This window comes from Cydia splendana, chromosome 20 (assembly GCF_910591565.1).
Source record: "Cydia splendana chromosome 20, ilCydSple1.2, whole genome shotgun sequence".
NCBI lineage: Eukaryota > Metazoa > Arthropoda > Insecta > Lepidoptera > Tortricidae > Cydia > Cydia splendana.
This window is the reverse complement of record NC_085979.1, coordinates 8,122,882-8,140,038: the sequence shown is the minus strand read 5'-3', so window position 1 is coordinate 8,140,038 and position 17,157 is coordinate 8,122,882. Positions and strand designations below refer to the sequence as shown.

At 36.4% G+C, this 17,157-nt stretch overlaps 1 protein-coding gene across 3 annotated transcripts in view; it reads left to right on the top strand.

Annotated features, from left to right (window-relative positions):
* Positions 1-13,213, top strand: part of LOC134800710 (mediator of RNA polymerase II transcription subunit 25-like) — a 41,162-nt gene extending 27,949 nt beyond the window's left edge. Inside the window, exon 15 of one of the 3 annotated variants that reach the window (XM_063773220.1) lies at positions 12,049-13,213. In XM_063773220.1, the coding sequence (XP_063629290.1) occupies positions 12,049-12,132 (84 nt within the window). In that variant the 3' untranslated portion in view covers positions 12,133-13,213. Of the gene's footprint in view, positions 1-4,861; positions 4,924-12,048 lie in introns of those variants that run through there. The other 2 variants (XM_063773221.1, XM_063773222.1) reach the window with 2 other exon arrangements.
* Positions 13,214-17,157: the final 3,944 nt, after the last annotated feature.

Sequence of the window (17,157 nt, the reverse complement as noted above, 5' to 3'; positions counted from 1 at the left end):
GCGTGAACTAATCTAGCCGTGGGCGAAGTCGCAACTACGAGGCCCTTTTCTTTCAATGTGCCTGAAGGGGCCTCGCGCAAGGCCCTTGGGGCACGAGGCCGTGGGCGACGGCCCACTTCGCCCACGCCCAGCTACGCTATACCTGTTGATGATTATACGCGTCTTAGTATTATCTAACTCAAATAAATGCTACTAGTCAACTTTTTGTAAATAGTGCTTGATCATAGAAACTTCGCTTTGTAAATAAATTTACAATTTCATTAATAACTGATCATGGCACAATCATTTTTAAGATTAATTCGTTGGGTACATGGAAACGTAATTCACCGTTACTAAAGATAAAAATTTGAACCACATTTTCGAAAATACACATTGTATAACTTAGTTTTATGAAATTTTATTTACAGGCCGATATATTAAAACATTATTTCCCATTAAATAATAACATTTATTTATTTAATCGTATGGCATGTTTTTACATTAAAACATTCAAAGTCACAGATTTTTGTAACATTTTTTTTGTTGCGATTACAGTAACATAAAAAAAAATATTTTAAATAAAATGTGAATTACATTTTTATTGCCTATATAAAGTTACCCAAGCAGATCTTGTCAGTAGAAAAAGGCGCGAAATTCAAATTTTCTATGGGACGATAACACTTCGCGCCTACACTTTTTAAATTTGCCGCCTTTTTCTACTGACAAGATTTGCTTGACCATCTATAGTTAGTTTACTTTCTTTTTCAGAACCACTACTTATACATATTGTATATAATCAAATTTCACTTATTTGATCGCTTGTGGAAAACATACTTCATGTCATGAAATCACAATTCAAAAAGTTTAATTATTATAATTATTTAAGTTCAATGCAGTTTTTGGAGAGTAAGTTTTCCACATTTCAAATTCTGGCTAATGGCTCTACTTATTTCAATGTCTATTTTCATTTTTCACAATAAAATATTAGTTCAAAAGTGAAATTACGTAAGTCAAATGATTATTACTATAGTTTGTCAAAGGACTGTCTCATTTCAAACATAGACAGAGAGAATCATACTATATTTGCCGTACACTACTCGGAGTAATTAACAATGGAGCCGCCATTAACAGGCGTTCCCCTCTGTCGAAAATAGGCGGCCAATGGTCAACCACATGTCAACCATATGTATGGACTGACGTTTATCTGACATGACGTACCTATACATTTGATGTGCCCCTCCCCCGCAAAAAACGGCAGACTTATTTTGTACCGAAAATTTTAGACATGGCGTCTCCGTTGGTTATATCCTCTAAGGTACACTAGTACTAGCACCCAAAAGAATGATGAGTAAGTATATATAGTTTTTTTTTTTTTGTTATTTACTGACTTTGGTTTGACCAACTATATGTTATTTCTGATGGGCAGCTGACGAATTCATACTACGTCTAAATAATGTCGAACGTATTTCAATTACGAGGGTTGCACTGAAAATGTCGGGAATAGAGAAAACTGTCGCATCTAGACGGTCAATCTTTATTTTAATACATACTTAAACTCAAACTGACCACGCATATAAATTTTCTTTTGAAAGTAATCATTCTGTAATGCACACGGCTCATAATCCCAAAGTCCTTTTTGTATGGCGATTTTGGGGCCTTAGTGGTTTTGTATGAAATTCGTGGAGTAGCCAACGGAATTGAAGTTTTTTTACATATATATATATATATAAAAGATTTTTTTACTGTTGTCATATGAATATTTAGGAATGTCGAAATCTGCCGATATGCAACTTTTTTGGCAGTCTTTTTAATTAACAGCACAAATGCGATTTTAATTTTTGACGTCGCTTTGGAATGACATGCTTCTTTAAGATCACCCATGGGATAAAATGAAAGTGACTTTCATATTTAATTTTAACTGCAAACGAGCGTACGATGAACTCTAGTTCATAAAAAAATAACAGAAGCCCATTGTAACTTTTATTTGTTCGCTGAGGGCATATTGAAAACCGTTTAAAAATATGATCCGAAAAATCACTTGGCCAAAAATTCAAATAATGTTCGACATACAATTTTCAAATTGCCAGTAATTCTTAAATACAAATGACAACCAAATGGAATATACCTTAAAAGTTTTATAAAGAGTTACATTTTTATAAATTATATGCCTGTTTCTATTATGTTATTTCTAAGTGTCCCATTCCCGAATATTTCAGTGCGACCCTCGTACTATTATAAATATATGAAAGAATTATTAATTTTACTTCACTTTGGAACTAGTATTTAATTCATCTTTTTCTTAAATTACGGCATCAAGTCTTGCATTGCAAATACATCCTTACTGCTCGGTCATTAAGTTCACTTCTGGTTGCATTTCAGACTGACTCGCATTTTCACATTTTCATTGATAAATGAATATAAAGACGCTTAAAGTAGTGCAAAATATCCTTACCACAATTAGGGCTGATTTAGACGGCGCGCGAACTCGCATGCGATTTTAGTTACATTGCGGACTGTTGGTTACGTTCAATTCAACCGACCGATCAAAAACCGCAATGTAATGAAACTCGCATCTCGCATGCGAGTTCTCGCATCGTCTAAATGAGCCACGAGCTTGACAGTCACCTGACACAGACATATTCGCTACCATATGCGTAACTTATTTTCTATTCTATGCATCTCGCTCGTACTGGCATATTAGTGCGAGCGAGTTGTATAGTGAGTTACGCACACGCTCGTGGTAGCCGTACTTAAGGGGCTACCCCACGCCAATGACCTTCGATCTGAATCCCTCAGTTTTCTAATGTTTTTTGTAGCTTATTATATTAACAGCAACGGCTTTAAGCAATATAGTATCCCATATTTACTTCAAAGTTCATTGTCTTCGAGATATTTGGCATCAAAGTTGAACAATTTTAGGCTAAAAAACTGGTTTTCTGGCCATAACTTTTGTGTTAATTAGTTTAAAATTAAAACCCTGGACACGTTTTTCGAGACGTCAAAGACGAACCCAAATATGTAGATTTCGTACATATAAGATCCTTCACTGCAAACTAGATACGAAAAAAGTGTTTTTTTAGACAATGTTTAAAAAAATCATAAAAAAATAAGTATTCATTTTTATCAAAATCCGGTGGACAAAACCGGAGATAAAATATTGAAAACCCGATAGCCGTTTGTCTTATAATTCTATCTAAAGTGCAAAAAAAGGAGATACGATTCAAAACTTGTCAAAAATCGATGAAAACCTCGGGTAGCCCCTTAAGTATTTATTATAAGTCTGTGGTTACAGTCCCGTTCAGATATATCGGTGCGGCCGAGGTGCTCAAAAATATCTGAGCACGCACTCTGACGCCTTGACATTAGAGGCGTGTTCAGATATTTGTGAGCGCCTCGGCCGCTCAGATATATCTGATGGCGACTGTACATCAACGCGTTTGAAGCAGCGCTGTTTCCAATCCTTTATATTCATTTGTCTATGCTTAAACATTTTTAATATATTTATATACAGGGTGGAAAGGCACGACGATCCTTTCCGGAAATGGGAGATAGTTTAGCCTAAGCTCTATATTTTCTCCATAGAAACTATGTTAATATGGGCAACCGTTTCTAAATTATGACCTTTTAAACATCCACGCAAAAAACTACTTTGTTCTAACCCTAACAGGTGACAGGGTCAATGAACTTACTTGTAAACAATCAGTATTCGACAGGAAATTATGCTAATTTGTTGCCATCTAACCATTTTTAGGTCTGCTTACAGCACGGTAAGAATCATTGCAGGATTTTCGCTTTCTTAGTGGTTCCACTTGTTCAATACTTGAATGAAATAGTTATGTTATTCCTTAATATTAATAATACTAACCACAACATTGTTTACAACGACAGTTCAAATGGTGACATTGACAACCACTCAAAAGTACGCAATCGTCTTATAAATATCTCTGGTTTCCTTGACTGATAAAAAGGTTTTAGTTTCTTAACACGTTTCACAAAATTATTTTCGAATAATTGGAAACTATCTAAAATAATTAAAAATAACATGTAGGTTGTGTTAGTTGCACCAAATGAACTTGCAAAAATGAAATACTAAGAATAAATCAAGAATAAATACTTCTTCAATACCAAACTAACAAACCTTCTTGCGTGGTAGGAAATAGACAAGACGTCTGATGTTTGAAATTAAATTTTCATTGAACTATACTTATTGAATGTCATATTCTTCAAATAAAAATGTTAGATGCTCGTGGCTATTTAAATTTGTGGGGCTGTGTAAAAGATATGGTGTACCAAACCAAACGGAATGTGAAACTGCGGACGAAATGAGACAAAGGCTAATTGGTGCTTTCTGCGGAGGATAAATGACGAAGAGCATACACTATATCGCATGTGCATCGACATACTCGGGTACGGGCTGCGGCGGCGTTGTAATACACGGAGTTACATTTGAACACCGTATGTGAAAAGAAGATAGTATTAAATATTGGAAAAAAGTAATTATCTAAGAAAGTAATAAAATTGTTTGTAATATTTTTGCATGCATTTGATTTATTTGACATTTATGCGTCATTCATACATCATTGCGATACTGTCAACGATCGGAAAAAAGTGTAAAGTTCCGAGCTTTCCCGACGGAGATCCTTAATCTAGCCGTCATGTGCACATGCTATAGGGTTATCACCACAGTTAAAAAGTAGTATTTTTGCAATTTTTATTTTTTACTCAATTAACGATTCTTACCATTACCAATAGTCTCTGTATCACTTAAACGACCTAATACTTCCGGGAAGGATCGTCGTGCCTTTCCACCCTGTATACCAAAGCAATACTTGACGCCATCTTCATTTCCTAAAGCTTTGTCCACATGTAGCACTTGTTTTAGCAACAGCAACAGCCCCGCGGCGGGCGCCCGCACATGTGAACGCGGCCTTACCACGCCTGCCAAGTAATGCTTGCATCAACTTTATACTAACTACACACACCATACATAACGTGCCCGAGAGGAACCCTGAGGCATTTAACCAGGTTTACATAATTAGGCATTAAAACACTCGTCATGTCGTTCTATTATGAAACTCACTTCGTTCGTTTCATAAACCCACACTCGAGTTTTAATGCCTTTCATTATGTAGCAGTCACATAAACTACTATTAATCTGAGCGGGTGCGACGATATAATGGATAATCTTTGTAACAAAACCCAGTTCAGAAAATATACAAAATTTTAGTATCTAAATACCTAAGTAACACTCCATTTAAGAGGGAAGTATTACTGACATAAGGTACTTTTTCCATACAATTTCCATTTCGGGAGAAAACGTTTTCCACTAACTAAATCTTAACATATCACTTTGATTTTGATGTCGATCGCTTCAGCATAATATGTTCTAGGTTTATAGGTTTCGCTTTTTTTTTTTGTATTGCAAATTTTGAAAAAAGGAAAACCTATAAACCTAGTTTTTCATTGTGTAAAATAACATACAAAAAATCATGGAAAATGGAAAACATTTAGAAGTGGAAAAACGTTTTCTCTTTTTGTATGGATGATCTCGTGCTATACTTCCCACTTAACCCCTTAGCGCCACTGGCACCATCCCACTAACCCAGGGTTAAGCGGTTAAACCGTTAACCCAGTGTCAAATTGTACTGGTAACCATGTAGCTCCAGGTTTAATGGGTTAACCCCGGGTTAGTGGAATGGTGCAAGTGGCGCTTAGAAGTTCTCCCGGGCAGGTTAGTTAATCTGGCTACCCATTTTCATAAATAAAAAGAAATTTGATAAAAGATTCGTTACATTTTTTTCGCCTATTTTAGTGACAAAATAGATGGTCAGATTATATTGAACTAGACGTAGCATATGTTCGTATTTAGTGCTTTTTTACAATTAAGTGCTGGGCACCGAATACTGTTCAATTCAAAATTTATGTACGGAGAGCTCTAAAGATTAATTTCCTATCTCTCAATTTATTATGGCGTCATAATAGTAAGCTAATAATAATTACCACACGTATTTTTAGTCACACGCTACATGTTTTGTAGATTGTGCAGTGGGCGATTTGCCCTTAGGCCCAGTAGGCCCAGGCCTAGAGCCACAGAATAAATAATAGTACTGCCGTACAGAAAGGAAACTTCCTACAAAACCGAAGTTTGACAGCGGTTCAGGGTAGAATCATGCTGTCCCTTTCTAATATATGGCACTATCCCTTTCGGCTATTTAGGGTTGTCAAAATTCAAGTGATTATCTTATCTGTGGTCGTGCACGCAAAAGGAAGTCAAGTGGTGCCAACCCTAATAATTGCTCGGAACAATGCTGAGCCGAGCGGAGCCGAGTTTGGCCGAAGTCAGGAGTTTCGCACCGCTGCTAGGGCGGCAAGATATTAGGGGCGGCAGCAAGGCGGCAATCTATATATGGGTGCTGAGAAAGGGGCGGCTAGTAGTTACTACAGGGCCTGGGGCCTAGGTCGGCCAACACTGCAGATCTGCCACTGAGATTGTGAAAGCCACTCATGCACTGTTAGTGCTTCAAAATGGAGGCCTAGGCTCTCTGAGAGTGACTGATAACCGTGTTATTAGCTTAGCGTTAGTGAGACACGACAATTTAAATTCGACGTCATAATAGGTATAAAAACATCCTTATGTAGTTTTTGACTATTATGCTTGCTACATCTATTTCAATCTATGGTTTGTGACTAACACTATGTCATCATTCACTCAATTAATTGTCCATTCCTAGACTTCATTGACGAGTTAGGTCTATAATGGGCAATTAATTGTGTTGCTTTTCGAACCTTTGCCAAAATCTTCTGACCGCTGTAAATGTAGCATTTTCATCGGATTTCTCGCTCGCACTCCTCCATCCTTGTCATGCTGTCTTTTCCATCTAGTTACCATATCGGGCAGACTATTTTGACTTGGGTATAGCGTAATGGTATGAAAATTACCAATTGACTATAGTTCGTTTTTTTTAGCATTAGAAAAAAGGTTATTTGTTGTTATAGCGGCTACAGAAATACATCATCTGTGAAAATTTCAAGCTATCACGGTTCATGAGTTACAGCCTGGTGACAGACAGACGAACAAACAGACGGACAGCGAAATTGGGTACGGAACCCTAAAAACGTGCCTCGTGGAATCAAGAAAAAATTAGTGGCTCGAATTGATGGCCTTTGGCCTATAGTCGTGTAGAGTGTGTAGTTAATTGCGAGTCGGACTCGCGTTCCAAGGGTTCCGTACACTAAGTCCGACTCACGCTTGACATATTTCTAATAGGTTTTCCTGTCATCTATAGGTAAAGAACTATTTTGTGTATATTTTTTCAAAATTTTAGACCCAGTAGTCTCGGACATAAAGGGGGGGGGGGGGGATGGTCATTTTGTGGCTATTTTCTTAAATAACTTCTAATCTTCTTAAATAAATCTATGTATTTTAAAATTATAAAAAAAATATATATATTTGAAATTCTCAAAATCAGCTCTTTCATTTGAATTTGATATACCTACATATAACACGTAAAATCGTATCGTTTGAAAAACTATATTTTATAACTTTCTCATTTACCCTCCAAAAGTGGCCCCCATGTTTAAAATTCATTTGTTTACGTTACATGCCCATCTTTGGGTCACTAATTTACTTATGTGAACCAAATTTCAACTAAAGTGGTCCAGTAGTTTCCGAGAAAATAGGCTGTGACAGACAGACAGACAGACGCACGAGTGATCCTATAAGGGTTCCTTTTTTTTTTCCTTTTGAGGTACGGGACCCTAAAAATAATAAATAAAAGTAAATAATAATTTATCCATATATATACATATTAGGGTGTTGCTTATTTCGTCGAAATTGATATTTTCTATGTCTCACACCCTTAAATTGTTCTATTTGACTAAAAAACAAATTTTTTTCAGAATTTTCATTTACGTTTTAGGGGTTGCTACCGAATTTTGAAAATTTGGACCCTCCATACATGATTATTTTTTTTTAGTTTTCTTTTCTCGTTTTTTTTTTTTTATGAGACAACGGGTCAGGGTGGGGAGAGGGATGTGCAGTTTAACATAAGATAATATCACTATTTTTTAAAGCTTATTATGCGTGTTTTAGGCGTTCTAAATATTGATTCTGCAGTGCGCACTCCTAAAACAGGAATAAAAATTATTTAAAAATATATATTAACTATACCTAGTATTGAATTACATATAAATAGCTTCCATATACTTTGACTCACTGTTTCACTAAAAAAATAAAAAATTAATCATCATGTATGAAAGATCCAAATTTACTAAATTCGGTAGCGACCCCTAAAACGAAATTAAAAATTCTGAAATAATTCCAAATTTGTTTTTTAGTGAAAGAGAACAATTTAAGGGGGTGAGACATAGAAAATTTCAATTTCGACGAAATAAGCAACACCCTAATACAAATACATCTACTTAAAGCCTGACAACAGTTTATTTGACCCTCGCCATTTTGCGGATTTTCAATGGTACTAATTTCTTTTACTGGCAACAAGTACTCTTTGACAACGAACGTTGGATGTCATCGAATGTCACCGATATAAACAAACGGAAAATATCTACGAATATATTCAAATATTAAATGGTTTTATTACAAAAAAGCCAAAAAAAATTACCAAAGATGCGAAAAAAATTGTAGTGAATGCAATCAAATACTTACAGCTTAAAAAAGACGAAGGATTACATAGCATTCCAATAAACAATGTTTTAAATTTGGTTGTTGACATGACCGGTATTGACATTTTATAGTGCGGTTGTATTGAACTGGTTAGTTGTTTGGTTTAAACTTTAATATTTCATTCAAGGTTTATGTAGATCGACGATAAAAATCCTATAATCGAATTGGAGACTGAACGTATAATCGAGGTTGGTGGTCCTGAAAGCGACACAACATCTGATGAAAATCAGACTTCGTCAGAGTCAGAAAACGAAGAATATATAAATATTGAATATTTAGAATCAGATTTTGACGAATAGGTAAATTGAAAGAACCGAATTCTCTGTAAGCAATGTTTTGACATTATAGGGGAGACCGAGGTCAGTTGTGACAGAGGAGAGTTGTGACATCATCGATTTTTTGGAATCTATTAACTAAAAACTAGGTCGCAATAATGCGCGTTTGTTAGTTCAAGTTACGAGCTAACAAACGCACACTGTTGCGAGCTAGCTAACAGATATTAGATTCCAAATCGACAATGTCACAACTCTCCTCTGTCACAACTCACCTCGGTCTCCCCTACAAGTATCAACATGAAGCCAATGCCCACTACCCCGACTATACATGACGTACGCACATTATTGCCATACGTAAGCTGTTTGCAGCGACACTATCTCAGGGTTAAATAAACTGTTGTCAGGCTTTACATGTTAAATTATTTTTTTTATACATTTTCATTTTTAGTGGGTAAAACTAAAATAAAATCCTGTGTCGAAAGATGGGAGTAAATTTACTGTGACTATATAAAGTATTCTCTTTGATTTTTTTTATACCACATCGGTGGCAAACAAGCATACGGCCCGCCTGATGGTAAGCAGTCACCGTAGCCTATGGACGCCTGCAACTCCAGAGGTGTTACATGCGCGTTGCTGACCTTTTAAAAACCGATATAAGATTATAAGTCATATAAGTAATATAATATCACTTTTTAGTATCAACATTTCCCGATAGATGGATGTGCGCGTCAGTTAGATGTCGCTATCGATGTGTCGACGTAGTGTACGTAAATCGTGCTTATAACAAGCATCACACACTGGATTGGAATCAAACGGAACTATAGTTGACCAAAAAGATTAACTTCAATTTTTTGTACGCGTCCTTATTAATACCAAAGGGACGCATATAATTGATTGTAATGAAGTAGTGTTGGTAAATTATGGTAGGTACAGTCACCTGCAATAATATGTTACTCTTCGAAGGCCGCAAAAGTATGTGACACGCTCTTATGGCTCTACAAATAAGGTCGTGTCAGATTAGGTTTGTGCCTGCTCGGTCACTACAGAGAGCGCTCCGCTCTCGGTCAATCGGTCAAACGAACTAGTTCGGTCTTTTAGTTCCTTTAGTTCAGTTCGGTCTTTGAGAGCTGGGAATGTATGAATCGATTTTACCTCAGTTTTTTTTCAAAATTTTTGGCAACTGAATTACGATTCAAGTTGTACGATACTATATGACGGTTAAACATCAAAACGGTTAGACACAATAAAATAAAAAATATAGAAAAAATATTTGATTTTTTTTCATACTTTTCAGGTTTAGGACTGTTTGTCACTCTTTTATCTCGTTCGCACTCGTGCCAACGTCATTGTGAACCATTTCGTTCAGTCTATTTTCTGTTTCACTCATGTCAAGCGCTCACCAATCCCACTGAACTAAAGGACCTAAAGACCGATTAAGAGCGTGCAAAAAGATTTAGTTCCTTTCGGTCCTTGACGGGATTTCATTCTTAACAGTTCTTAGTTCATGACCGACACAAGCCTATGTCAGATATTTTTGCTGCCTTCGTTGTGTAATATACTGTACATTACGATACAAGTGCGAAAAATGGAATATTCGCAACAATCTTGACGTGTCTTTTTATTGAAAAACACTTTTGAAAAATAAGTCACGGCAGATATGTAACAATTATGAAACATATACGATTATTTACATTATTTTGCTTTCATAAGTTATAGTTACTCATTTTTAAAAAGCGTTTTTAGGGTTCCGTACCCAGAGGGTAAAATCGGGACCCTATTACTAAGACTCCGCTGTCCGTCCGTCCGTCTGTCACCAGGCTGTATCTCATGAACGTGATAGCTAGGCAGTTGAAATTTTCACAGATGATGTATTTCTGTTGTCGCTATAACAACAAATACTAAAAAGTACGGAACCCTCGGTGGGTGAGTCCGAATCGCACTTGTCCGGTTTTTATTTATAAGACTCGTCAAGATCGCGTAGTATTTTTCTAATGCTTTAAAAAACGAACTATAGTCATTAGGATAATCCAATCCTCTATGTCCTTTTCATTATTGATAAATTCAAATTTAAAGAAACATGAAAGGTGGTTATTTACCTATTGTATTTTTTGTGGATTGGATCATTTTCGTTTTTATTAGGGTAATTCGCCAGTAACCGGCCACTGTTAGTAATTGGCCACCCTAAACTAAAAATGAATTATATTCGCGTATAAACAGAATTCATTTTAGTATAAGGTTTCAATAACTGGCCAGCCTTCAATAACTAGCCGCCTTATACTAAAATGAATTCTGTTTATATGTGAATAGAATTCATTTTTAGTTTAGGGTGGCCAATTACTAACAGTGGCCATTTTGTGTCGTTTTCAGCCAAAGAGTATCAATTCATACACTGTAGCTAAAAAGGGAACGCAGAATATTTCTTGCATGTCGAAGTAATCTGTAATTTTACACAAATGTTAATTTGAAATAGAGAACGGATTTAACACACACCACCACCACCACCACTATTGACAAATAAATGATCATTCATTCATTCATTCATTGCCACCCAGCCAAACAAGACATCCGCGCCAGGCCACAACAATTTCGTCATATAAAGCAGTACCACGATCCCGACTATCGGGTCGTCCGGCCTGGGAACGAAAGCATAAAATACCCGATAGTCGAGTTTTCGGCACTGAATGTGTTAATGGCTGTTTTAGATCATCTCTATATTTCATATAAAAGGCCCAGGTCAAACAGTTGCCCATACAAATAATATAAAAAATACATATTATACTCTGTATCTTTAGGTACTTAAATAAAAGTAAACAAATAATTTGTACATTTTCGGGTACTTTTAACATTTATTGATTAAATAACCAAATACAAAACCACCTGGATCTGTGGACTTTAGCCTACATCATTTGATCATGTAATGTTTTCATCTACCCTCAACTGGCTTAAGAAGCCATTTGAGGGTAGATTTTGTTTACTTTTTTTTAAATACCTAAAGATACACACTATAGTTATTGCTTGCTTCCGTCGCAAGTTTCGCGCGGCGCGACTTATCTCTTGTTCCTTTCTAATTTCCTGGCTTTACGCCTCTTAACAGATTTGTATGATCCACAGCAACCGCAGTACAGACCGAGCGGCGCGCGCGCGGCCCCGCCGCAGCAGTTCGATGACGTTAACAACTACAACGACTTCATATAGACTTAGTACATTGTGTAGTTACTTTTAGACGCCAATGACCGATATATCCGCACCGCGGGTTCAACGCCAAAGACCGATTAATCGGTCACAGACCACAGAGCAACATAGACCTACGTGCATATGCATAAAGTTCAATTTCAGTTTTGACACTTCGGTGATGTGGCGTCCGCGTGACAGCTTTTGTGTTTGACACGGCGTCGAAAAGGTTAACGCATTCACTGACAACGTTTTCGTAGCGCTGCGCTTGTAGCCGCTCCCAGCGTTTTCCCGCTTTGTAGAGGAAAGTGACTACAAACAGAGAACAGAGCGGGTACCCGGCGGTCGATGTGTTACGGGCGGTAAACAAGAATCGAACGAGTGCGAATTGAAGGACGAAGCCGAAGGCGAGGGCTTTATTAACACGAGTTCGTAGTTCCAGAACCGCCTGGCTGACAATGTTTTACATCACACTTGTGAGGAACGAAATATGGTTGTCTGTAAATTCAGTTTACGGACGATAATTTTGCGTGATAACGTCATAAGAAAACATTGATGAAAAATTGCATACTTTGGCCGTAACGTTACCATGGAGATCTGTCCACAACGTTACCATGGAGATATGTCCACAACGTGACACTTTTTCGTGCATGCTACCGGTGTTCATCGATTTATAAGACGTTATCACGTCAAAAAGGGAAATATATATTTCTGCCTGATTTCGTACGACATTACAGCCCTCGGTCGTAATTTAGATTCACGAACCGCATCGCCTACGTGTAATAACACCTTTTACGAGCAAGTGGGATGAAAAATGTTACTACAACCACCACCACCAGAGCTTGTGCGATAGTCTGATATCATTTGAATCCCTCGCTATGCTCAAGATTGAATGCCCCTAGCGCGCTCTATAATAGATGTTATAATATGTCTATCTGTACTGTGGCTTTTATTAGTACTTTAGTTCGTTTTTTTAGCATTAGAAATAAGGTAAACAATCTTGATGTGTCTTTTAATTGTAAAACACATTTTAAAAATAAGTTACGGCAAATATGTAACAATTATGAATCTAATACGATCATTTATATTCTTCTGCTTTCATAAGTAATAGTTATTAATTTTTAAAAAGCGTTTTTCAATTAAAAGACAGTCAAGATCGCTTACCTTCTTTCAAGTTCTTTCTAATGCTAAAAAAACGAACTATTTAATGAATTAATTATTTTATAATGTAACGACATATTTGTAACGTTCCATTCCAAGACAAAAGGTACCACACCAGTTGTCAGTAAGGTAATTTTTGGGGAAATTGCGCTTTATTGCCAACCCACAAAGTGGTACATTTTGTTTGAGAATTACTCATTTTAATATAGGACATTAAATAAAAGAGTTTTTAAATTAAATCTGTTTTTATTTTTACGAATAGTCGAATAGTGTCAACTCGTGGTACGGCTACTTGTGTCACCGGGGCTGTCACATTCTGACAAGTATGTATGTACGTGCGAGAGAGAGAAGCCAATGACACTACAAACGATAAGAGTGCCACCATCCTATCCCTTCAAAAAGAAAACAACGCACAGGTGTCAACTAAGCTGTAAAAGTAAACCGCAATACGTTTTAAGGTGTATTCGGGTAATTCCGTCTACTTCAAAATGTCAATAGGGAATATTACGCAAAACTCTGCGTAGAGGGCGTCACAAGCGCTATCACAGCGCCTACCGTGAAACACGAAAATCGAAAGTTCAGATTCTGCCGCTCTATCACTCTTGCCTAAATTTCGATTTTCGCGTTTCGCGGTAGACCACTTGTAAACAAACCGCCTTGATGCATCAATGTCATTGTGAAAACTTGTTAAATAACTGTTTAAGGCCGAGTATGTATAAGTTACTCTATGGTTTACTAAACAATATAGTGCTGCACTCTGGCGGCAGAACATTGCAGTAATACTCCCTATTAAAATCACCCAGAATAGGGTATTTTCCTACTAGTCAAATCAGTTACTTTTTGTCAAAACGATTTACTAATATGGAATATGAAACATTACATCGTGACGTCACGGTCAACTCATCTACTTTTTATATTTCTATTCGATTTATTAAATAGAACTTGTGTTTAAAAATAACTCCTATCTGTGTTTTTCTAACAATTATCTGGTGCTTTATTTCATGCATCATGTAAAATAATTTATTTTAAGTAAATACAGTATAATACCCTATTCGATTATATTCTGAAGTTTTCCTTTACCTATCTTTCCATGGGAATAGGTAAACAAAGTTGACATAATAGTAAACAAAAACATATTTGTGCATAGCCTTCGCAAGCAAATTTATCATTTATTTAAAGCATTATAAAGTCGTAATTTGCATGGAAATAAGAGTGACTCAGCGTTAGTCAGCTGATAAAAGTTACACGTGCAGAGTAATCGTGTTTTTGTCGTAAATAGGTATTTTGTCGCGTGGAAATTAAATAGTGGAATAAGCGGCGCGGCGATAGGTAAACGGACTGTCAACATATGCGTATCATACATAAAGAGCTGACGACGTCCAGTTTTTTGCGGGTACGGTTTTTTGCAGGATCCAGTTTTCTGTGGTATGCATACAGGATCCCGCAAACAGAATCCCCGTGTGAAAGTTACTACATAAATATATTAGCACCTATAGGTACTACTAAAACGGACGCAAAAAACTGGACGTCAGTAGCAAACAGCTCAAAGAATGACTATCTTCGTAAAGCTTAATGTGCATTACAATGCACATTCCATTTCAATCAAATTAGAACCTTTCACAATCCAAATAAAGTAGCATTTCCTTTGTTTCGTTGCTTTTAAACAAATGAAAAACAACCCAATTTACATTGTCCCTAAATATAAACAACAATAAATTTAAAAAGATAATTTTGTATGGTTGACCTTATGAAACTGTACCTATGTTTAATCGGCGGTTGGCAAAGTTGCTCTAAGAATTTCTAGTTGAAAGCAACTGAATTTTGGTACTAGTATTTAGGTACTATCTAAGTCTAGAGATGAGATAGGTCAAAGCGTCCTATAGAATGTATTAAAGTGAGACCTCGTTCTGACGGCCTAACGACAATCTTCACAATCTCTTAATTTCTATTCTTGGCTGCCGACGTAACCGTGACCGATGCTACGCGTGTAAAACTATGAAAAACATTCTGCGTAGCGATAGCGGAAAGTATGCCGGCGATGTCAGGAATATAGTGGTACTTTTGTATGGGTTCTGTAATAAAAACTAGGTATCATTCAAATACCTACCTAGTTATAGCCCGCGACTTTGTGGCTCAATGCTCAAGAATAATAGAAATAGAAATGGTTTATTTGGTGTTGAATACAATACTATACTTAATACAAATATTTTATTCGAATACAAGACACCAAAATGGATGCCTATCAGCATATGCCGATGACTAATATCCTTAGCCATGGCGCTGGTTTTCAGGGCAACCAAAATTACCATTCTTTAAGACGAAACAGGAGCTGAGTTTTAAATATTTTAGGTAAATATACCCGTCTCGCTAACGGAAGCGGCACCTAAAAGTAGTGCGATAAGTACAAGGCGAAAAATCCTGCGTAAAATTCTCAAAAATCGAGGTTTCGTACTTCTCTGTTTCCTCCTCCAAAACTTAACCAATCGTAACCAAATTTGGAAATCTAAATGATTATGAAATTATCTGTGTCGGACCGTTTTGCTTTTTTGGCTAATTGATATCAGTTTTGAATGCCACGCCTCTCATTGCGGCATAGTCAATTAGGCCATTTTGGCCATATTTGAAGGGCTCTAGCGCCTTAAAAAACAAAAATATCAAAAAAAGCAAAACGGTCCGACACAGATATTGACAATATTAATCTGTGTTGAAAAAATCATTGCTCTAGCTTCAAAAACCACGGAGGAAAACGAGGAGTACGTTTGTATGGAGAAATGACCACTCCCGTTGGCTCTTAAGACTCCAAACAAACTAATAAATATCTAATCTAATTCCATTCCAAATTTCACCTTAATTGCTTTCGCAGTTTACATGTTTTTACTAGGTATTAATACCTAACTTTTAGCATCTATAGGTATTCTCTACTATTCAAACTAAACCTAGGTTCTCCAGGTATATAAGTACCTACCTAAATGGTAAAAGTAAGCAAAACAGTTACATTATTAAAAAGCAAATCGTAGTTTTAGAGGAACCCTAAATATACCTATACAATACGTCAGACCATATATTCGACGAAAGACGAAAACAATAATTTTCTCAAAAATGGACGGCAAAGTCGACTTTGCCGTTTAAAAAATAGGTTGCGAAGCGCGTAGTTTATGGTCAGTCAAAAATTAAAAAGTTAAAAACATTGCAGTCTCGATTTTGGGACTGCAATGTTGCATACAAATTCCATTATTTGTCGAGTTCCAAACTTTTTAAAAGTTGAAATGGCCATATCAAATGAAGGCACAGGCCCATTAAACAGCCAAACAGATGATTAGTACCGCGAATATTTAGCTGTCTCAAATAGGTTGGCGTATTTTCGGCAGAAAAATACACTTTTATTTTTTTATTAAAAAAATAAAAAGGCGGCAAAGCTAATTTTTTCAATTGTTTCTACTTTTTTCTGTGAAAATATATACGTAAGAAAGTTGCTTTTGTAAAATATTTCGATGATATTTATATTTCTTGCACCATTTTTGAGAAAAGCACTATATATGACTCGGCTGGAAGGCTACTTGCTGGCTTCGGATTCAATTAAACGGACTCCCAAGGTCGTCCGTTTAAAACGAATCCTCAGCCTGCAAGTAGCTACTTCCGAGCCTCGACAATAATGTACTATTAATTACACAATCCGGAATACGTTTACGAAAGTGTGGGCGTTCGTTCCAATTTCAAGGGCACTAGAACATTTCGCCATGCCCGCCATGCAATGTGATTGGCGGGAAAAATTCAGAAAGGCAAAATCAATGGAGGATATAACCGGAAATACTTACTTTTTATTTTCCCTAGAACTTTATTTCGGGCTAGACTGCCTGTCTAGGTAAACCTAATAATAACAAATAGAAT